This window comes from Alligator mississippiensis, chromosome 2 (genome assembly GCF_030867095.1).
Source record: "Alligator mississippiensis isolate rAllMis1 chromosome 2, rAllMis1, whole genome shotgun sequence".
In the NCBI taxonomy this organism is placed as follows: Eukaryota; Metazoa; Chordata; order Crocodylia; family Alligatoridae; genus Alligator; species Alligator mississippiensis.
This window is the reverse complement of record NC_081825.1, coordinates 97,786,934-97,811,637: the sequence shown is the minus strand read 5'-3', so window position 1 is coordinate 97,811,637 and position 24,704 is coordinate 97,786,934. Positions and strand designations below refer to the sequence as shown.

The window sequence follows — 24,704 nt, the reverse complement described above, 5'->3', positions numbered from 1 at the left end:
CTTCCATCTAAAGGGTTGTGAGGAGATCCTGCAAAAAGCCTTTTCATTGTTCATATTTTTGCTTTTGGTGCTTTATTTAAATTATGCATTACTTTAGCTCTGCATAATCTGCATACAGGTATAGTAAATGAACACTGCTCCTAAGAGAATGCGGCATTTTCAATATGCGATTTGCACTGGGATATCATGGGATTATTACGTTTACATAGATATAAATTTCTTGAACCCCACATTATGACACATGACAATGTCTTTTTAATAAGAGATTTTACTTTTTTCCCCCTCCAAGAATTTTTAGTAAACTACATCTCAAGTGAATTATTTTGATAACGCAACAGACTAGAGAAGAAAATCTCAGCAATTCAAATACATAACAAGTAGCTGGGCACTTTATCAAAGATATGGGCACAGCATATGTTCATGGAGTGCCTTAAAAGAACAACCCCCCCCCCCAAAAAAAAAAGGAAAGGAAATTTATGAAAGCAGATTAGACTGAGTTGCACACTGTCCATATGAATGCATTTTACATCAGCATGTTTAGTCACGTCAAGGATCTTTTTTTAATTATGTAAAATATTATTATGTTCCTCACTTTGATAAAATTCAAGTCTTTTGCTCCCAATGATGCTGCTAGCAGCTTTTCAGCAGAGGATTAGAGGGAATTCACTTCAAAAGATATTACACAGAAAATGGCCTTCACTGCATTGTGTTATATGTTTCATGAGCTGGCAGGAAGTTCTATGGACTCTGCCCTTATTGGGGGAGGCATAAGGAAGTTTTCTATTACTCACCTAACCCCTAGCTCACCAACATTCAGCTGGATGATGAAGAAATGTTACTCCGACTCCAGAGGGAACCTTATTTTGTACTGCTTAGTGGCTGTAAAATGGGAACTAAAGACTTAAAAAAGAAAGCTTTCACACCTTCAGGTTACCATTGGCAAGGAACAGAAACAGTAGGAACCTGAGTGTGCTCGTTCAAAAAAAAATAGGGGAGGCAATAAGGATATCTCAGTAAATCAGAGTTGAACATAGTCCCTAAGCTTTCTCTCTTATATTGTAAAATATCACACATTCATTTTACTTTGTAACATATCAGCTTTGTAAAAATCAAGCAAATCATCCAAGTTATGCCTCTGTATGATTTTCAAAATTATATCAAAGAGCTAATTTTCCCCTAAATTAGTGTACACATTATACAAACACAGGTTCATTAACTATATATATTCATCATGAAACAGTCATTAATTAAAGATCACATGGTATTTTGTCCACAGGACCCCTGCCTCATTCAGACCTCTGTAACTTGACCTAACTACATAAAAGACATCAGTAGTGGCTTGTGATCCTAAACATGGACCCTTCATGAATGGGTTTCAGAGATACTTGCTAACCACAGATGGCTGGCAAGACTCAGGAACCTTTCTGTCTATTCCTTTGTCTTCTTCCCAATCCCTCCAAACCTGACTCTTCCTGTCCTGTGTTCTCCATTATTCTGTTACCATTCTGTCATCTCAAATCTGTCCTATTGTTCTTACCTAAAACAGTCTCAATTCTTTACTCTTCAGGCTTTGCATCCCAGTCCCAATGTCCAGCAAGTCCTACTCTCACTTCAGCAAATTCCCTGACCTAGTCTAAGTCTCCTTATCATCTTCAGTACAAGTCTCATTGTCCAGACAGTCCTGGCTCCCCACTTCCAACTCTTCAGCGGATTAATTTCCATTACAAATCATAGCCTCTAGTTGTCCCTCACCAGTTAGAGTCTTCTGTGCAGGGACCCAATCTGGCTCTTCCCTCTCTGGAATCCTAAACTGATCTCAGTGCCTTCCATGTTCTTACCAGCTCCGTGGTCCAGCATCCTTATCCAGCAAGCCCCATTTCCCCGAAACCCATGCCACACTGGATCCTCAACAGACCCTCCTCCCCACATGTTTCTTCCCTAACCTATTCTAAGTCCTAGTCTCCTTGCTCAGCAAGTCCAGGTCTCCCCCACTAGGTATCAAATTCCAATTCATCTTTCTTGCTCTATCTGATATTCAGTCCCACTTTCTTTTCTTAGGCTTCTTCACCCTATCTACCTTGCCCTGCTATAGGTCTACAATTTATCCTTTCTTTCAATTTGGATCTGAACGAGGCAGCTTCTTTCTTCCCATTGCTAAATTGGGGAGAGTGTTATTAAGAGAACAGAAGGAGAGTCTCCTGGTTCTCAGTTCTGGTGACCTGTATTGGCTTGGAACTCTAACTGCTGGAAAAATTCTACTCCGCTGCAGGCTAGAGCATGATGGAGGGAGGAAAGAATATTTAGGGTATCTAGTGACTAAAGATTCAAATTCTCTACTAATTTTTCAAAAGCTTATCATTCAAATATGGATGCACAGGAACAGCAAAAAACATATCTCTGACAAAGGCAGATCTTCCCACGTTTCAAACCTCTGCTCCAAAACATGGATGCACTAGAGCAGTGGCTTTCAACCTCTGGTCCACAAACACTAGTGTCCACAGACTATGTCTAAGGGGTTCATGAAAGATGACTATGATCAATCAAAAAAGTATGTGAATACCCACATTTACCATTCAAAGGGATCTGCATGTCCATTTGAAATTTCCAAAAGGACCCACACCTCCATTAAAAATTTTTTAGAAGTCCACAACATGAAATTTTCCAAAGAAAAGGCCATTATATTTTTTTTAACAATGGATAAAAAAATGTATTTTCCCTTAGTTTTTTTTAATAAAAAAGAGCTGAATCATTTGGGCTAAAATTTTCAAAATATTCAGGCTGAGGCAGACAACCAACATGGAAAAAATTTCCCAAATGATTTCAACAAATTAAATAGGAATCTTATAATAGGAAGTATTGCACACAAAAAACAACCACCAGTTGCACCTCTAATGCAGAGATATGCAATACAGATGTGTTAACAGATTTTACAACAGCTAAAAACAGTATTATACCTTAATATCTGAGGTGTCACGCTGGCAGTTGCGCCATGCTCTTGAAACTGATGAAAATGTTCTATCTGCATGGTCAAACTTCCCACCTTGTAAATTGAGGAAAAGTGTTGTAAAGGGCTCCTGTGAAAGAGGAAAAATAATGATGTGATACTGCTAGAAAGAGTTGATTTTAGTAAAAGCCAATTTTATATTTTTGGTCATCAATTATTTAATTTCTCAGTGGGTAGGCAGTTAACTGAGAACCTTTACTCCTGGTAACCACCCATAAGTATACTAAAGACATTTCTGTCTTTATATACATGACATACTCCAAATATAGAATGGACTCTCAGTATTTTAAGAAAGTAAAAATTGAAAGGAATATTTGCAGTTAGAAAAGAACCTGAAGTCAGTCATGGTTTCAACTGTTTTTAAAGGGAATACATATTTTGTCTATGATTTTTTTTATAGAATATTTCCAAAAATAATTGTGTGTTTTCATCAGGTAAGCATATTTCTGTAATTCAAGTTAATCTACTAGTGCAAAATGGGAATATTCAATACACACAATTGTATCACTGTTATGACTGAATATGTAATTTATGATTTAGAAAAGAAAAATGTTTAAAAGATTTAAAAGCCTCCCCTTAGTTAAAGAACACTTAAGCACATATTAGTGGATAATTGCTAGAAATTAGCTAAGCACTATAAATTACTTCAAGGATTTATGTATGCTTGTACCATTCTAACAAGCTTTAATTAATGATGTGCTGCTAATGCTTTCCCAAAGAAATTACTTGCTAGAAGATAAATCACCTTTCAATTTTACAGAAACATGCACTGTTTAACCAATATATTATCAATATGGAGCATATGCAATGGTACCTTCAAATATATGGCAGCATAATTTAAAATATAGAATTATGACACTGTATAATTTTATGAGCATCTTAAGACAACTCATTTTAATTTGTTAGGGGTGAAAATTTAATTCACTCATAAAAACTTACAAGTTTTCAAAGTATGCTCCTATTCAGAAAACCACGTAAGGAAAGGAAGTTAAGCATTTTTAATGCAATACAAAGGGCATAATGTAATACAAAGAGCACATGAAAAGTATATTTTCGGGAAAAAAAGCTTTTATACTGATTTGAAAAGGCTGTGCCATAAAAAATTAAAACCTTATGGGCAGAGTTTAGAACAGATTTTATCCTTGGAAATCAAGCAAAGTTACTGATTACAATCAATTAATTCAAAATCTCAAGTGCCTTCTAGGCCGTTGGGTTTTAATTTACTCATGGTTTCTGATTATTTGTTGCTTTCAGTATCATTTAAAAGAAAACATTCTTAAAAACTGTACTTACAATTCTTAACATCCATGTAAGTGCAAAACCTGCAGTTGAATAATGCGTGCCATAGTGAAACTTTGGAACTTGATCATCTTCCCATGACTCATATCGCTCTGCAAAGAATGCTGCTCTCTTTGGGTTTAGAGCACCAATAGGCTAAAGGGTTGGGTTGGGTTTTTTTGGAGAGAGAGAGAGAGAGAGAGAGAGAACTGCATCATCATAATTCTTAAGGTTGTTTCACTTCTCTCCACACACATAATACTTAGCATGCATGAAAATGTGTTTCTAGGTAGTTTTTACTTGCTTGTTTGTCTTGGGCAAAAGCAGACAGCGTTTCATTCAGTGGATATGAGGGTGAAGAGAGATGTGCATTTCAAACATAGATCATACATACATACAGGTGATAACAAAAGCTGTTACTTTTCACCAATACAATATAGTTTCTGTCGGACACCAGCTCTAGCCAGTCACTAACAAGCATTACACAACATTACACAAAGTGGATGTTAACTATGTGATATTTATAGATGCAGTAAGAACTATCGAATGAGTTGTGAGCAACCACCAGCAACATGTTTTTGGATCTTGATGTTTCAGGAAAGGTGACAAATTAATCAACACTGTGGAACAATGTCAACAGCATAGTTGCAATTTTGGTATTAGTGTTAATGTTTTTGTTTTCATAATCACCAGTCCCAAGAGAAATGAGAAAATATGTCTGCATGTAACGCAGGGAAAGGAGAAAGAGTTTGTAAGAGAAATTAGTGAAACAGATATTATGTCAGAAATTGCTGATATAAGATAATTCAATCAAATTAATTAAAATGCAATATTATTAGAAAGAGTCACTAGTTTTCATCAAGATTGCCACTTTTGCATAAGCTCTCATTCACAAAAAATACCCTGGGGTTTAATTAATGTAAAAAAATACAAAATGGTGATTTAGGAGTTATGTGTTGGTGAAATAACTACACTTCATATAAAGCACTAAGAAACCTAAACAAGATGTTAGCAATGTCATCTATCTAATACTTTACAATCTAAAATATTCTGACACTGTACCATGTATATACAATATATACCATGTATGCAACATTTGATGGACATTTGTACAAGTACAATTCTTATTATTAATTTAAATGTGTACTTAAACAGATTCTGGAACTACCTACTTGTAACTGGAAATATGTATGCAAAATATTTTCACACTTCTGATCTTGCAAAAATGAAATTAACAAAACATATTTATACAAGGTATAAAAAATACTCAAGTTCAGAAAAACTGACAATTAATAACCAAGCCTTTTGCATGAGTGAAAATATAGTGGTTTTCATAGATTACAAGTTTAAAAAAATGCTTATATTCTAAATGAAGTCCAGTATTATATTTAGAATTTCAGAAATATTTTAATTATCTGATTACTACTATCAAAGCATATTCTTCTTTTCAGATAGTATTAGATATGCTGCAAGTTGTTTCTGTTCTAGATGACAGATCAGATTTATGAACGACTTCAGATCTTATCTTACATTATCTTACTTAAAACGGTTTCACTTTGCAATTGGATAAAGAAAACATCTTAGGTTAATTGCTCTTTTTGCAGTCCACTAATTTGAAATATAATCCTTTTAAAGGGCTGGTTTCTGCATAAAAGGATTTTATCTGATTTAGCAAATGTATTCCAGGGAAGAATGAAATGGACTTCAAGAACTATCTTCTTTGTTCCAGAATCATTTTGGAATCTCCACCTGCACTGCTTTTATAGGCTCAGTTATGGTTGATTCAAAAAGATTACAATAGATAAATTGTATGAATTAAAAATAGAATCAATGCTGCTTCTGTATAGTTCTGTAGCATTTTAAGTATTCACGTTATCTGCTCCTATTTTTATTACTCTCCAAATCAGTACACCCCAAATCAATAGTTATAGAATTATACTCCTTGAATATAAAGCTAAAACCAATTACGATTGATTTCATTCTCTTTTGGAAAAAAAAAAATATAGTGTCATGCAGAGATCCATACACCCAGAATCCACAGTATTGATTTTGGCTGTTATTGTTACAGTTGGTTTCTGAAGCCTGCAATAGGACAACTATCAAGACATGTCACATTTATTTGCAAGCAAATAAAAAAAAAGTCCCCAAATGAAAGAAAGCTTAAGGGAAAAAAGAACCATGGAGCTGTGCACTGACAATGATACACTATCAGCTTACTCAGAGAAGTTACAGTGGGAATACACACATTGAATTATACATTACACGAATGCACTGATTTATTGTGGTAATAACATCCACCTCATTAAAAGATTCTGCTTTGCTGCAGTCGGAGGGCTACATATTGTTTACTGCTATAAATTAATGGCAGTGCACAGAAGACTGTGGAACCCCTCTAACAATAGATCTGTAATGACAGTGCTGTATATCACAGCTTCCTCAGCAGCTTCATAATAAAATGGAGACAATGTATTGGGCTAATACATTCTACCATGCTGGCCCATATTTTTCTGACAACTGCTTTAAAAGATGAGGTGATTCAACTACCTTATAAATTGAAATAAACAGTTAACTAAGCTTAAGCCATAAGCAAAGTATTGTATAGGGATATTAAAAAACCCTTTCAGATTTTGAATTTGATCGAAGATTTAAATATCTTAGCCCCATATATTTGGAAATAAATAGGTACCCATTGCCTTTTAGGAGAGAGGAAAAAGAAAAGCCATACTAAACTGGTAGATGTGAAATGCATTTGTAAAATTATGTACTGCACTGCTCACTAGCCAACAGTGTGTATGGAAAACCTAAACAATTATGAAAATGGAATGGGGATTCATAGTGCTGATCCACTGTACCCGTTTCATGTGTATGCTCCATCCTGCAGGAGTGGAAACCTAACCACAGTAACTTCAGGAGCTGTTTCAGCCCTGTTGTAGCTTCACTCATTGCAGGAAAGCAAGCACATGAAACAGTTACAGTGGCAGGGGAGACACCAGGATGACCAAGAGGAAGATCCCATGAGCCTCTCAGCTGATCAAGTGTAGTTACAGGGTGAGGCTTGCCTCTTGCACTCCAGGCAAGCTGACCCCTGCAAGATTCTCCAAATGCAGGAAACTCTAGCACACAATTTTGTGGCAAAGGGGGACTGCATTCTCACTTTCCCCATGGCTTGCTCTTTGGCCTTTTGGCTTGGAGCAAGCAAGACTGGGGCGGGCATCCAAACCCCAAGGCCTCTGGACTTGCACGTGGAATGCCTGCCATGGATTTGGGGAGTATTCAAAACCCCAGTCTGGGAGGGAGAATACTTGCCCAGTGGTACAGCCACACAGTCTCGAACAATTTTGCTCTGCTCAGTCAAAATTTGGAACTTGCCCAGTAGAATTAGTAACTGATTTGGCCCTTGAAATGAAATTTAAAGTTTTAAGCTGCACTTCAACAGCCATGGTTCCTCTTCCTATAGGCCACAGGAGAATAAAAGTTGAAACCTTTAGCCCTCAGCATTGATAATTCCATAACCGATGTTTGTTATAGCAATGGATAGAAACGAATAAATAGGTACTAGACTGCGAATTAAAATGAACTCCCTATTAAAAGAAAGGATTTTAAAAGGTAGAGATTGAGAAATTCAAACAAGACAAAAACAATGGAGGCAGCTGGAGCACTGAAATGTTCCAGCCAGAACAGCACAAGCATGCAAGAGTGCCACTATTTCCTTTTTCAATCACTTCGGTTGGAAATATTTCAGTTGTTACATCTGTCCACACCCTTACAGATTCCAGTATCAACTGCTGTAGACAGAAGTGGGTTAGAACACCTTAGCAATCTGTTCATCCTGCTGCTTAACTAGGCCTTCTGTCTGTTCTAGTTCTTCAAGACTTTCTCTAGTTCTTGTACTTGGTTAATTTCACAATATAATGCTGAAAATATCTTTTTTTTCCTGCTTATTTCTGTTCTTGGCATCTTCACTTCTTACCTTAGGCTCCTAACAAGATTGGTCTCCTTCATTTCGTATACTTGTAATGGTTAGCAAACATCCATTTCCTGTAGTATATTTCTGTAGCCTCCCTTCCTGCCCCTCCTCCCCCCAAAATTAGTTTTGGCTAATCTCATGCCTGCCCCCTCTTTAATTATTGTCACTGTCCTTGTAGTATAACTGTTGTCACCTAACTCCTAGTATTTTTCTGAAGAGTATTCTAAAGCATGCTAACTTATTTTTTCTGGCCTTTTACAATCTTTGTATTTGCTACCGTCCCTCGTCTTCTTTGTTTCCTCTTATTGTTCACTTTCAGTGTTCTAGCATCACATCCACTGTTTTTTTAGTCATGCACTTTTATTTAGATTTAACAGGGTTTTTTATTGAAGATTCTAAAATTGTTCCTAAAGTCAGACAACTTTCTATGAACCAACATTTTCTAAGGATATTTGAACTATTTTCTTACTGATCAGATAGATTTTCTCCCATTTCACTTTTCCTCTGAACTTGCATAATGACATAAGGCATGGCAACTGGCAGGGGACACATGATATCTAAAATGCTGGCCAAATGAATACAATTTTATTTAGCAACACACTCAAGACTAATTCAGAAAAGATAACTTTAGAAGGAAAAGACTCGTTCTTATTTGCAGAACTCTTTAAGGGCTACACGAGCCCCAGGATGATATCTGATAAAACTATACAGGCACTCCTCCACTTATGACTGTTTGAGTTACAACAAAAGGCATTTACGACCTTTGTAAATTACGACACTGTATTGAAGTTCCAACAGGGTTTCGTCTTTACAATGCTGCACGCAGCTGCCTCCAGCTGGTAAGTCTGTTGTGGTGGGACATGGGAGGGCAGATGAACACCCCCGCTGTGAGGGAGGGATTGGGGCTGGGACAGGGGCTACCCAGAGGGTGGGGAAGGCATAGGGTGGGGGTGGGGCAGCTCCTGCCGCTGCACGCCGCTGGTCCACGGCTGCTCTCTGGGCTGGTGGTGGAAGGTGCTGGGAGTGGGGGCTATGCCCTCTTGCCGCTTGCCCAGCCAGGGCTGGGCAGAGTTGCTGCATTACCTACAGACAAGCAGTGTACAGCGGCCAAAGCAGGCCCAGCCTCCCCGTGCCTCCCAGACCTGCCCTGGCAGGCCAAGTGGCAGCAGGGTATGGGGGAGGGGCATGTGCCCCCAGATCTGCGTAGGGCGGGTGGGGCCAGGGCTACACTGGACAGCGCTCTCGGCTGGCAGCGGGGGTTACGGTGAATTTTAGGGTGGCTGCAGCCCCCACCATAGCCCCCACTCTGCCATTCACCCCGCCCCGATCCAGGGGCACACTCCCCCTCATGCCCTGCCATTGCCGCCACTGTTGCCTGCCCAGCCAGGGCGGGGCACAGGCATGGCTCATCTGGGAGGCACGGAGAAACCACAGCGACTTCAGCCGCTATGTGCCACTTGTCCATAGGCAACGCAGCAGCTCCGCCCTGCCCCGGCTGGGCGAGCAGCAGGAGGGCACAGCCCTCACTCCCAGTGCCTTCTGCCACCTGCGTGGGGTGCATCCCAGTCCAGCCCCAGCTCTGCCCACCCCTTACAGATCTGTGGGCATACGCTCCCTGCCCCATGCCCTCCCACACCAGTGGCAGGAGCAGCAGCAAGAGCCGCTGGACGAGCTGCCAGATGAACAGCTCCTGGACCGGCAGCCTGCAGTAGCGGGAGCTGCCACCCCTTCTCCATGCCCCTCCACCCCAGCTGGGTAGCACTTGCCCCAGCCCCTATCCTAGCCCCAGCCTCAATCCCTCCCTTGCTGCAGGGGCTTAATGTCCCCTCCACCCCCCGACTTACCAGCTGGAGGCAGCTGTGTCAAGCACAGTAAAGGAACCAACTCCCCATTTATAACATTGTTCTTATGGGAAAATTGGTTCCGACTTACAACATTTCGACTTAAGATGCAGTTTTCAGAAACCAATTGCTTCGTAAGTCTGAGGACTGCATGTAGTTGAATTGAAGCAGGAAGAATAAAATACCAAGAAAAACTAGGTTTTCTCTTACAGATCTGATAGCTCATGATACATGCGAGTACGAACTTTTACAAACTAATAAGCCAATAAGCACAAGTCTAGAACGAGTGACACTATGAAAAAAGTGCTCTGTGAACTTGCTTCTCCATTTGATTTCTTAAATCTTTGTCAGCCTTATCTGACTAGCTATCTGTAGTTCAGAAATGCAATTATCCGTGTTACTGTGTAAATACTCTTAACATACATACCAAATATGATGTTTGTACATTTACGGTTTATTTGGAAGAACACTGTCTGGTTTTCATAACTGAGATTTTTCTTAGATTCATAGTTTAAGGCCTAGAAAGGATCATTATATCATTTAAGCTGACCTCCAGTATATCATAGAATATTACATTTGACCTAGTTATCCTTATATTAAGCTCAATAACTTGTGTTTGACTAAATAAGTTTTCCAGAAAGGTATGCAGTCTTGATTTGAAGACATCAAAGATGGATAACCTACTATTTCTATTTGTAGTTCATTCCAATTATCCCCCAAAGTTAAAAAACTGTATTTTATTTCCAATTTAAATAGGTTGGCTTCAGCTTCCAGCCACTGGCTGTTCTCATGCCTTTCTCTACTAGGTGAAAATCTAAGTACACAGTATTTTCCCATCTGAAGATATCTAAACACTGTCATTAAGTCACCTTTCCATTCTTTTTTCAATAAGCTAAACAAGTTTAGCTCTAAAGTCTCTCATCTCTAAGGAATTTTCTCTAGAATTCAAATAATTTCTATGGTTTTCTCCACCTTTCCAATTTTTCAACGTCCTTTTTCATATGTGGATGCCAGAGCTCAATACAGTATTTCCATAACAACCGTGCTAATGCTGTCTACAGAAGTAAAATTCAATGCCTTACTTTATTTTCCCTATGTATGCATCCAAGGGTCATAGTAACCCTTTTGCTACAGTATCACACAGAGAGATCAGACAGAGATGCTTGATCATTATGACTCTCCTCCCTCCGTCCCCCTCCTCCCCACTGATGCTTTTTCAGTTATTGCTTTCTGTGGTATAACTCCTCCCCTGCCCCCCCCCTTCACTAGATATGACTTGTATTTCCTGCCCCTAAGACGGATACATACAATCTCAAAACATATTTTGTTTCACTGGGCCTAGTTTACTCTGGGCTGGCCTATCCAGAACACTCTACATGAGTATCTCATTATTCACCATTCCTCCTATCTTGGTGTCATCTACAAATTTTATCAACAGTTATTTTATATTTACCTCTTTTCATTAGCATATATATAAGCCTGAATTGATGTAGACCCTGTAACGGACTGGCAGATAAAGACCCTGTGTAGCAATTTAGGACTCTTGTTAAATCACCCTTGGATCCCATGCTAAAACCACAGAATAAGATTCAGCATAATAAGTACTGAGCTACCTTAAGTCACCCAGAACTAATTAATGCCAAAGAGGACGAACAGGCAGGAAGTATGTCACTGGTCACTGGAGAACTGAGACACAGGAAGTTATAAAAAGATACTTTTTTATACCAAGATACCTCAGATACCAAGAGAAAGTCTGAGGGTTTATGTTTCAATTTTTTAAGATATATTTCAGTTACCAGTGGGTGCATCCACACATGCATATTAATGCAATGCAATAAACTCCACTGCTTCTCGCACCAAAGTTTATTGCTTCCAGGTGCACTGTTTACACGTGTCCAGGACTGCAGCACATTGATCCAGGCTGGAGCAGCTCTGGTTGGCAGAGGGCCTGGGAGGTCAGCCTGCCAACCCAGGGCTGCTCCCCCCAACTCAACGTGCTGTGGAGGGGCTGGCTGGGGCACAAGGGCGCTTCAGTGCAGGGCTAGCCAGCAGGCATCCCCCTGCACTGAAGCACCCTCATGCCCCAGCCAGCTGGGGCAACGTCTACATGTGCGCTGCTGCAGAGTAAACTCCACAGCAGGGTAATAGTTGTATTTACAAGTGCTACCTTGCTGCAGAGTTAATTAATTTACTCTAGACTAATAGGGATGCACATGTAGTTGCACAATTTTTGCTGTGGACTAATTAGTCTACTCTGCAGTAAATGTCTCATGTAGACACTTCAGTGTAAGCTAAACACCAGAAACAGGATTTGCTCATTTCATATGTTGTCAATATAGCTTCCTGACGTTTGGAATATAAACCTTATCCTTCAGACCACCAAAAATTAAAGGGGTGTGGTTAAATTACACCAAACAACTGACTAACTTTAGCTCACCAGATGACAAATTGTGCAATGCAAGCAATTATTCTTTTCTCAACAGTTTCCTCCTGTTTGAGAACAGCCATTGGCCCCCACATACCTGTTAATGTATTTCTAGCCTGTTTTTGTGATCTCGTTGACTGATCCCTCCCTTAGAGACACTGAACCAGGTGTCCCTCCAAACACACTCCTTAGCTTTTTAAGGAATGCATTTCCCTTAGCCCACCTGGTTCCTCCATGAAAAATTATGTGCACTGGACACCTGCTAAATTGCAAGAACTTCAGCCTTACCTCCTAATCTGCTCATCAGGTCCCTTGGCTGATATGCAGAAAGTGAAAAAAAACCAAACCATACACCACTCACTCTGGAACTGAAAGGAAAATTCTTCCTGCTTCCAAAAAACATGACTAATACAATGTCCACAAGAGACCCTATGACCCAATGCTACCCTTAAACCTGGGAAAGGAAGATGAAAGCTAGAATGTGGACATAGGGAGGGCTTGGACCAGAACCTCTCCTCTTCTTTTCGAAGCTGCTTTCTTATGGGAGGCTTTGTTAATTATTATTTGTAAATCCTAATTTAGTTACCTAGTATTAGTCAGTCAAGAATTGAATCTGAGGACTGAGGGTACTAGTAAGTCTAATAAATTTATAAATTACTTATTTGTCCAACAATTAGCATAACAAGTGAATGTATTCGAATGATTTTGATTTCAGGGTATGGTCACACATTTGAGGTTGGACAAACTAGTAGGGCTAGTTGTCAATCAGTGGATATGTTGTACCTGTAATATCTGAAAGCAGTCAAGTGGTTACCCATCTGACAGACTAGGGACTGACATTACAAATAAACTGATTCAAGTGATCAGAAACTGGTTTAAATATGTAACAAAACAGATGTTCAGTGCACATAAACCAGTTTGAAAATGGCTGAAACCGGTTTGAGATAAACCTGGTCGAATGTACTATTAGACTTAACTGAGTTGGCTCAAACAGGTTTATGCAATGTCTGTCTCAGACCCCTTGCTGGTTTAAGATAAACCAGACTCTGCCAACATCTTGGCATGCTCTCTGGGCTGGGCAGGGGTCTCTGCTGCCTGGCTAGAGCTCTAGCAGAGGCTAGCAGGCACAGCAAGGTCCGTCTGGCTTCCCCCTGCCCTACCCCCCACCCTCGCTGCTTAAGCAGGAATTTCCCCTCCCTTCCTCCTATCTCCCACGGCATGGATCCCAGCCTCATGGACCCTAGACATGTGGTATGCTAGCTAATGCCGAGACTTGTCTGCATGTGTTTGTCTCCAATTTCACTGGGACAGGCAGATACAACAGTGACTGTTTAGGGCATTTTGAAGCTAATCAACAGGTCAGCTGGTAAGCTGTTTAAGAGTTTTAACTAATAGAGAGAGGCTATTGTTTTGCTGATGAGGTGATAAACACTCTTATCAGCTCCCTGCTGGCTTCCTTGCCTGTCAGTTTACTGCAGACTGTATAAAGAAGCAAGGAGGGAGATTCAAAAGCTTCGTATCATCAACAGATACATGCACTGCACACCCCTCTTTGCCTCAGAGTGCTAGCTGTGGGCTGGCAACACTCCTGCCCCTTGAGCAGCCAGTCAGGAAAAGCCTGGGATGGTGCAGGCAGAATCAGAGATCCTTCTGGGGCCTGGCTATGCCCATGCCCCCACTGCCCTAAGCTCAGTACAGTGCAAGGGAAGGGAGGGCTGCTCTAGTGCTCCCTGGCTTCTAACCTGAGCCACTAAAGGCATGTACCTGAATTTGCTCAGTCCAGAGAGAATGTCTATCCAGTTACAAACCAGTTCAACCTAGCCAGGTTAGACTAACCTGCAAAGATTGAATCGATTCATGCTCAGGCTTTTTGAATGTCTGTCCCTAGCTACAATATTTACAATTCCATCTAGTTAAGCTATTTCTCCTTTAACACAAGAAAGTCCTTATAATCACAAATATAACTTTCTTTTGAACAATGAATCTCAGATAATTTTGATATCTAGAATTACAGTCAAACAAACTGGGGGAAGAAAACAAGAAAGACAAAAAATGAAAAATAATTTTGGAAAGCAACAATTTAAAAAATAGTAGGTACAGCTGATATACGCCATTTTCAGACTATAAACAAGTTTCATACGCATATGAAACTCTGTATGTGCTATAAAAGATAATGAAGTACATCATAATTAAACAATTAACAAAAAGAAAGAGGAAAGTGATATGTCACATAACAGTCACTAAAACCACCCATCATTTTCTGTGTCTGTAACTTTGTGAGTATGCCCAGATATAAAAGCCAGTCGAGGGCACCGTACAGAAAACTTGTATTGCTTTGAAATACAAATGAATTTTTCCCTCAAATTTTTGTATTTTATCCTGCTGAAGAAACACAAACAAATGGCCTCTAGCAAGCTCATTTAAGACTTGTATGCAATGTTTAGAGGTACAGACAACTATTTCTCAACATCTCCTCTATCTAACTGACAAGTGTAACCAGTAGACTGTGACCAGCATTTTTATCTAAGCTAGATTCTTTGAGTATATTCTCATACTATGTGCATCTGGGTGGGTGTGTATATACCAATACACATAAAGAAAAGGTATAGGCGCCATTTTCTCACCATACCCAAGAATTAAAATTAGCAGTCTAAAAAACATCAGTCACAGTGTTTTAGACATTTAAGCATGATTTTAAGAATTAACATTGTATTTTTTAATTGCCTACTTTGCAGTGACCTTAAATATTCCTGAAAATACGATGAAATCAAATTTTGAAATCAATGAATAATTTTGCTTAAACAGTTCTGACACATGATCCAAAGAGAATACAAAACAAGACTTCAATAGTAATCAAGAGTTCAACTTATAAATAAGTAATTTTGTTTCAAACTAAAAAATATATATATTCAAGTTCAGTGAAATATTTATATTACTATTACTAAGCTGTATTGTTCATGCAGACTAATAGTTTTTTAATTAAAAATATCAATATGAAGTAATTTAGGCATGTAAAATGATACACTACTGAAAATGCTTTCAAGACTGCTGCAAGACTAGAAGCTTGAATATAAGAATGTTTTAAATGATGCTAAAATTATGAAAGTTTAAGTCCACATTGATACATTTCTGATGATAACAATAACAACACTAATAATAATAATAAAAAAAATTCAAGCACAAAAAGCAAACAAATCTATGTCCAGTGACAGCTGAATTTACAGCAGAACACACCCCATTCACCTAAAATTTTAAAGAACAGAAATAGGAAAAAATAAAGGAAAATATTTGCATCCATACCTCTCCAGCTGCATACAATGCTATTGATAGCACACACAGGTGCTTTCTAAGGCTTCTATTTACATCTGAAACACATACCTAAATCCAATACACACCCAGGGTCCATCAAATACATTCTATCATAAAAAACCTTAGCAACTGAACTCATAGGCCAAGTACAGACATTATACTTTCACTGGTATACAAGTGATCAAAAACTAGTCTATACCCATAACAAAACAGAAGTTCAGTGAATAAAATCGATCTATACCTGTAAGAGAACAGAAGTTTGGCATACGTAGTCTGGTTTCAAAATGGTGGAACCCGGTATAAGATTTGCCCTCACCCCACCAAAGGGCAAATGAGCATTCTGTTCACTACTGACCTAAACTACATTGCTCTCAGAAAACCACATAACTTCATCGATTCCACCTCAGGCTTTCTGTACCTAGCCATAGGCTTTTATAAAAGTTATATCAACAGATCAGCACCTCTGATTGTCATACATTCTGTGAATTTGGGTAGCTATTCTGCCTTCATACAGAAATCTCAAGGGAACTGTTGGATAGTCTTCAGTGAATAGCTATTACTTAGCTACAAGGACCAGGAGAAAAGGCATGTGCCCTGAAATCAGAGGGAAAAACTGTGCTGCTGAAACTGATCTCAGCTAAACTGCTTATCTCTATAGCTTCTGCAAAGGCTACAGCAATGATGACATCTGCATGAGAAAGAGGACCCAAATTTAACATAATTTTCCTGCTTGAAATCAAAGAATGCAACTCTGACATGGAAATTCACTTTACTTAACCATGGAGTTAGCTGCAATCTATTTGCTTCCAAGTTTTGAATTAAGTTCCTCCCTAGGACTTATTCCCAGTTTTTAGCATCTCTAACAATGTAGCTTTGCACTCAATTAACAATGTGGTTTGACTTGGAAATTGAAATATTTGAATGATTATAATGCATAATAATCAGTTGATATACACTATTAATTGCATGTAGTGAATGCACATAGCAGGGATAAGATGACAACAAAAGAATGGCATTTATATAGCTTAGGAAATACACAGAAGAATTTAAAGAAAGAAAAATAAACTCATTCCAATAAAGATGGAATTATTATCTTGGGAGCATATGACCAGTAGACAAGTTCTACAAAATGCAATGATCTTGAAAAAGCCAATAAAGCAGTTCAAAATGGGATTCTAGCACACTGGCAGCTAAATCAATGAAGAATACTAAAAGCTGCTGCTTTGCAAATGCAGAAAGAGGTAATTTTTAAAGTAGGATGAGTGTGGGATGAGTCTTAAGTTTTAGGGTTCCCCACTAATCAATAACTCAAGAAACACTGTATAGACAAATCTTAATGTCCTTTTAAAGTGAGATGGCCTAGGTCTTTGCTGCCAAGAAAAAAACAAGAAATAAGCCTGAAAAGTTTGATTGTGTCAATATGGTAAGTAGAACCCAGGAAATACCCAGTATGTACAGTATAACAACTCCTGTCTTAAGGAAGAGAAGCATTTCCAGAAGAAGACAGGTAAGTTTTCAGATTTCAGACAGAATTCTGAGTTCCACAGGAGGGCTGAATTTGGGGTGAGGTTTCACTACTACCTTGTCCCTGTGAAATGTCATTTAGGGAAGGTCAACCTTAAGTGCTTGGAGCTTGTTCACTTCTTTGAGCAAAGTGATAGCAACAATGAAAAACATCTTTAAACATGGTAAGACAGATTCTGAAAGTCACAAAGGGTGATTCCATGGATCCCTCTCAGAGGACCCAAGTAGGATCCAATTCTCTTACCAGTAGGTAAGTGTACCCTTGAAGAATTTAGGCATCACTGAATTAAAAAAAAAGAGACAGAAATCAATATGAGGTAGGCCCTGGCTGAGCTGTTCAAAGGGTTAGAGTCCCTTCCAGTGCAGCAAGCAGGTGAATATCAAAGCCAGTCTAGAGTCTAGACCCCATAAGTGCTGTTCAAAATCAAAAATCTTTTTCAATTAGACAAGTAAGTCATTCTGATTAATATCTTCCTGCAATGCATTAAGATGTCCTAGACTGCTCTAGAACAGGCTCTGCCCATGGTACTTATTCAGCCAAAACCTAGCTGTCAAGTACCAGGACTTTTGAGCCATGAGTGTCTGAGTATCATGAGAATAACCAATTGTGGTACAAGATTAAGTCCAGACAGATTAGAATCCAATTCAGTAGATCAATGGACATCTACAGAGTCTGTTAGCCAAAACTGTGCCAGCCAGTATAGAGATACTAGAATGATTGTAGCTTGGTATGAATTTTGAAAATTGCTCTAACGGATCAAGAAAAAGGCATAAAGTCTGGCTTTCACTGCAGAAGGAAGGTATTGGGCAATTTTTGTTAACTTTTCAGGAGTGGCCCCTATGGGGATCCATCACAGACCTAGGATAGGTTAACAATTCCTTGACAATTTTTTTTTTAATGAGAAAACTCCAATATATCATGATCAAGCTTTTCATGGGAATGCATCAGTTTTGACAAAACTTTCTTTGGTCCAGAATGGAATTTGCAGTCAAACTCAGAGAGCAGGACAGACCTCATAAAAGGCCAGTGATTACAGCAATCACCTGGAATATAAGAGACTTGAGTTTAAGGTCCTACTGTGCCTCATTCAGAGACCACACTTGCATATGGTTTTCCAACATCTCAGGCAAGCATCTCATTACCAAGCCATAGATTTTTCCCAAAGAAGTTTTAATTAATTTTACAAAGTAAAAGAGCTCAACCCAGAGAGAGAGAGAGTAAGGCAGAGAGAGAGAGAGAGAAAGATAATATCTGACTCTGTAGCACATCAGTAAATGTCCTACCTACTGATCATCCTATCTGTGCAGTGCACCTGAAATCTTTTTTTTCCAAAATAAAAAAAATATTTTCTGGCCATCTCTACATGGAATAAATATTTCACAAGTGAATAGCTCTCATTAATTGAATCTGATAGCTACCAAGAATTTAATTCAGTACCAGAATTTTTGTCCATAAGGGGTATGTTGAGCTCATTCCTAGTCTGCAATGACCCAGTGGAAAGTGGGAAGACATTTGTCAAAGGTGGGATTCCAGTCTGACAGTTCTCAAATCCAATCTACCCCTAAAAGGTTTAGCCAGGAAGAGAGGGAAGATACTCTAGAATAACTAAGACTTCTTTCTTTCTGGGTATTTTGGTTGTTGGTTTTGGGCCTCAGCCTTTTCTGGATCTTGTTTCTTTATGGTTTCTGGTAAGGGGCCAATATATTAATCCCAAAGGATCACAGCTTTGACTTTGAGGGAATGATGTGCTTTACCCTGACCTATACCTACACGGATATGCCAGATACCTAGAGCCATGAGGCCATGCTTCATAATGACAACCACAGCCACAGCCATTGTCTTTCAGCCATTTAAGATGCGCCCACAGCTAAAATGATTCTACAACCATATACTATTTTTAATAATTTTCTTTAATCATCCCTATTCTCCCTGTAGGATTTTGGATGAGAAGGAAATAACCGTTTCCCAAGTGAGAACTTCGATTTGATAAAAACCGGGCCTATGCAATATGCCATGCAGAGCTGGAGTGAAGCTGATAAATATATCTTGCAGACAACACAGCAAAAATTTTTGGCTCTTCAGTAGACTTTGATTTTTCCTGAGTTTCTAGAACAAAAAAGGTCAATAACAAAGGAATCACTGAGTTTGACTGGGCTGCTTTTGGAGATGTCTATTATCTCCTCTTCACTGCTGAAAGGGTGAGGAAGTGTGGCAGCTTTTTTTAGAATAATCATATGACCATGGCAGTATTGTGCACTCAAAATATCAGAAATTTTGATAGTTTTATTTTCCACATTTAGCCTCAATTTCTATGTTCTCTGAAATACAAGATACAGGGTTTTGAAAAGCCTGAAGTTGATTGGTGTTACTGCCATGTCTGGCAATAAAGATGACTTTTTCTTTGGAGACAAACTACTGTAATCTCACTGTAGGCTTTTTGCCTCTAGAGCAGTTTATAACCATGCTCCGGGAGGTGGGGAGCGCTTTACTTAGTGCAGAGCTGTGCTAATGAAAGCACCTGCAGCGTCACATGTATCAGCATCCCCATGCTGAAAAATGGAACTGGGGCACTTTGAACTAAAGTTCATCAAATAAGCTTTAATTTAAAGCACCCTGTCACTGTTTTTCAGTGTGGGGACACTGGTACACATGATGCTGGAGTCTGCTGGAGCACGGTAATTACCATGTGCCAGCAGACTCAATTAATCGAGTCACCTCTGATGCCCTGTAATTACAGCACATCAGAGCAGCCTCGCTGAACATGTGTAGGAGCCCTAGGGGTCTACTCTTGGGATTCAATGTGGGAGGCTTATTCAGTAATGTAAACAAGGAACAGGATCTCCTCTTTCTGAAAATGGGATCTCCTCGTTCTGTACCTGTGCATATGAGATGGCCATCTCCAGTAAGATGAAAAATTATCAAAATTGCATGCTGGAGAGGTGTAAGCCTGCTAAGATGGGTCAGACAGTGACTACCTTAAACCATGGGGCCCAGTTTCTGGAATCCCAGTCTGAAATGGCTGCAAGATCCATTAGCTAGTGCCAAAACACAATATACTCATTATGTGTTGCCACATAGGGGAAAAATGTTCAAGGATACAAAATAGAAAGGACTAAGCCATGAGCACATAAATATGCCAAAACTGAAATTAGCTATTAGGCAAAACACTGCATGTGTCAGCATGTGTGCTCAAACATAATCACCATAGTAAGTGTCATACTTAATGGGGAGAGAACCCCCACTCTAGCCAGGATCTCCAAAACCCTGTTGGTAGCTTACCATAAAAAATGCAAAGGGACCTCCACAGACCTAGCTAGAGATAAATACCCCTGTATTTGAGAGTCTTAGATTAATTAGAACTTGCACATAGAATACTTGTCCATGATTTAGACTGTCCCATGCTATAAAATGGCATCTAGTGCATCCATCCTTTTTAGTGATCAACCTATTGCAGGCCAGACAGGGTATGAAGTCTCCCAGGTGTAATAGTTGAAGATATTTTCTATTTACTTTTTTTCTGCTATTTGGAAAGTCAAAATGAGCAGAATATGAAGTTGAAGAATTTTCACAGATTTGATTAAAACAAAAATTTTTAAGTCTCCAAAAAGTGAAAGACTAGATACTTGCTAGGTTCTGTCTCTCTGCTACAGGATGTAGGTGGGAGGGAATTTTAAAGGGTCATTTTCCATTTCACCCCATATGCATGAGGAGACAAAAGGATCGTGCATATGACCTCTCAAGAGACACCACCATTCAAAAGAACTTGTGCACTTTATGCACATGTAGCCTTACAGTGTGATCCACATTGATACATATTAATATAAAAAATGCACATTATTAAAGTTGATGCCAGGACAAGGAGATCAGTACCAGTATTGATGCATTTGCTATCAATGGCTCCCACATACCAATTAAACAGCTCGGTTCACTGAATGTTATTACCTACATAACAACCCCTATAAAATATGGCGATAAGATATCTAAATAAGATGATTTAGAAAATATTGCTTGAAAATGATAAATAGGAAAGTAAAACATTACAATGTACACATGCACCTGGAGTGAAGACAACTGAAGATTTAAGGGGGTTTTAATAATCCTCCTCTAATGAGGTCAGTTTATAGTCTTACAAAGATGGTATGCACTACAAAAGACAGAAATTATCCACAGCACAGGTTACTTGTATATTATTGAACCTAAAAAAAGTAATTAGAAGTGTCTTTTTCATTCATGTAAAGTCAGCCTTTGGCATCTCAGTATTTTTCAACCAATTTTGATTTCTGCATTCTCTCATGCAGAAGCTCAGGGCATATGACTTATTGTCTGCACTGAAAAATGATGGGGGGAGGTGGGGAGCTGCACTTTTGAATCACATAAGTAATACAGAAAAAATGGGAAACATTCTGGTGGGAAACTATCTGTTACATACGTAAAATAATTACTACAATGTAGATGTAAACAAACTATGTAATGGCTCATACCTGACCATACTCATCTCTGTTACAGAATAAACACTCAAGTCAGAATAGGATAACTAACTGGTGGTATACTCATGGTATCTGTCAAGAGTATTTGTCATACTGACAGTAATATTAACCACAATCCAAGCTTTGGTTTATCACTGTGTGACTGATGTTCAAAACAATGTCACCAAAAGCTTCTTAATCAAAGGGCTAATTTAACCTATACATTGCAGTTCCTCAAATCTGTCATAACTTATTCACTGCAAATTAATATATTAACAAAGCTGTTGTTCAAGTTGGTTAATTTTTTTTAAATTATAATATTTAGGCACAGGAAATAATAGGTAATAGAAATTGAGTACCATGCAAACTTTGGTGGCAAAAAGACCTATTATTTACATAAATCCATTGACCAACACATGATTTTACATTTTAAATTTGGAATTTATTAAAATAAATTAGTTGTTTGGACTAGCACAGTTTTTTTTAGTGTTTTAACACAAGGCATAATTTTTACTTTGCTTTCTCTCTCTCTTGAACCACTACAGCTACACAAATGTTCTACAATTATAGTTGTTAAAATTATTTAGAGAAGATAAGTGAAATATCTTTAAATATTTTCAAATGGCTTTAACAATCAAAGCTTACAAGTTGTAGAAATTAGTGATTTATTATTTAAATGTTTAAACTCTATCCCCAAAATTAAAGAAACATTATACGCTAGAAAATCCATAATCTTGTCTTCCACTGAATGAATTTAATACTTAGGCATTAGCAATACATTGCTGGTTAATGATGCCCCCAAATTAAGGAAAACCTACCACCAGAGAAGTAATGTTCAAAATATAATTTAAGTGGTTGATCCAACTAGAAACGTCCGTACAGCACCCAAAACTTGAGCTAGTATGTCTATGAGACAAACAGCATTGGTGTTTGCTGTTGGTTCCAAAGTACAGCAGGACTGGAATTTATCAGAAATAGCATTAAAAATTAGCAGGTAAAAAAAGTGTTGCAGATCAACAGCAGTTAAGAATTAATAGCAGATCATAAGATGCATGTGAATTATATACATATACACCTGTCCAGATGCACACAATTTAACACTGGTGGGGGAGAACAACAAATAATTTGCCACTCAATGGTAAAATGCTCCTAACAAGGTAGTATGTTTTCTGAAACAAGGCTTAAGCATGAGCACATTCTCCTTTTACTGTTCTTTTGATGAATATATTGTTAATGGGCACTTACACACATGCAGAGAGACTGCTCCAGCATGCTGTAAATCCAGCACACAGGAGCAGACTCAATTAATTGGGTCTGCTGGAGAGCAGAAATTAATGAGCTCCAGCAGCCTCCAACGTCACATGTATCAGCATTCCCACACTGAAAAATGGTGGCAGGGCACTTCAAACAAAGCTCATCAAAGAAGCTTTAGTTCAAAGCACCCTGCCACCATTTTTTCAGCACAGGGACACTGATGCACATGATGCTCAGGTGCTTTTAATTAGCATGGTTAACTAATTAAAGCAGCCCCCTGCCTCCCAGAGCACATCTATAAACACCCAATGTCCCTAAATAGTGAACATTTGTTTTAGTATCATTCAGCATTTAAGTTATGCCAAAGATACTTAAGAGATGTTTACTACACACATCCAAAATGTCTTCAGACATTTATAACTCTGACATCAAAGGAAAAAAGAGGATTCTTTTCTTTACCCCTGAATTAAAACTAGCCATCTTTACTTTACTAACATGTCCATTAAAAGTAAAAAGGCTGCATCTCCAGCTGCACTGAAAGGATCAGTAGTGGGTGAAAGCAATATTGGATGCATGCCACTTTTTGCTCCAATCTGATTCTCTAATGAGGGCTATGATGATGTTTCATGATTGCTCTAACCTTCAGAGTCAGGTAATGGCCACCAGTGTTGTTACACCAGCTGCGAAACAAAAGAATATAATTCCTTTAGGCATAAGCACTCTTGTTGCAAAACAGGAGAAAACTCTGGAAGTAACATGATGTCTTTAATTTCTGAGTTCAGTTATGGAAGCATCAGTAACATCATCATAATAAAGAGGAGTGCCATTTTGTATCTATATGCTGGAATGCAACTTTTAATAGTGCATCATCCCCAGATTTAGAGTACTGTACTTTGAGCACAAAAAGGACTTACTGAGAAATCACAAGGACATCTCCTAGATAACCTAAATTCATTAAAAAATTGGTTCTTTAAAAATGCAGTGTCTATATCAGTCTTCCTAGTTCTGAATTACCTTGTAACAGTGGAATACCTGGATTTTCCATTTAGTAAAAAGGAAATCTTTTACATAAAATTTACTAATAGGCTGTAACAAACTAAATAATTCACCATTTCTTTATTCAATTTATATAACTATGTGGGCCTTAGAGAGGCTCAAGTGGCTCTTAAATTTGCCATTCTGACATGAGGCAACTCAAGCAACCATCACTCGTTCCCTATAATTAATTTGCAGGGATCTTGGTTTTCTGTTTAAAAATCACAAATTCCCTGATAAAAAAAAAATCACATTCTCTGATTAAAAACCCCAAAATTCACAATTAAAATGAAAACACACATTCATCCTACATAAAAAGAAGAAATGGGACAAATTACTCCAAGAACAAGCTCCCCAGCCACAAAACAACCGTCAGAGGAACAACACCAACACCTTACGACCTTCCAACCTCAGACTTGATGAAACTGCAAGCAGCAACCAACCCACAAATATTATCAATCTCTCCACACACACGCTTACCAAAACTGAAAAATCTGTCCTTTCTAAAGGCCTAAATTTCTGTCCAGAAAAATACCCTAATAAAATACTTCAATGTGGAGAACTAGAAGAATTCTTCCGACGCCTGCGCCTCAAAGAATA

General features: G+C 38.6%; 1 protein-coding gene across 11 annotated transcripts in view; it reads right to left on the bottom strand.

Moving 5' to 3' along the window:
- Positions 1-24,704, bottom strand: part of LRBA (LPS responsive beige-like anchor protein) — a 611,727-nt gene that overhangs the window by 142,928 nt on the left and 444,095 nt on the right. For all 11 annotated transcript variants that reach the window (XM_019481504.2, XM_019481508.2, XM_019481505.2 and 8 more), the window contains 2 exons: positions 4,298-4,438; positions 2,955-3,074 (listed from right to left, as the gene is read on the bottom strand). In XM_019481504.2, the coding sequence (XP_019337049.1) occupies positions 2,955-3,074; positions 4,298-4,438 (261 nt within the window). The remainder of the gene's footprint in view (positions 1-2,954; positions 3,075-4,297; positions 4,439-24,704) is intronic.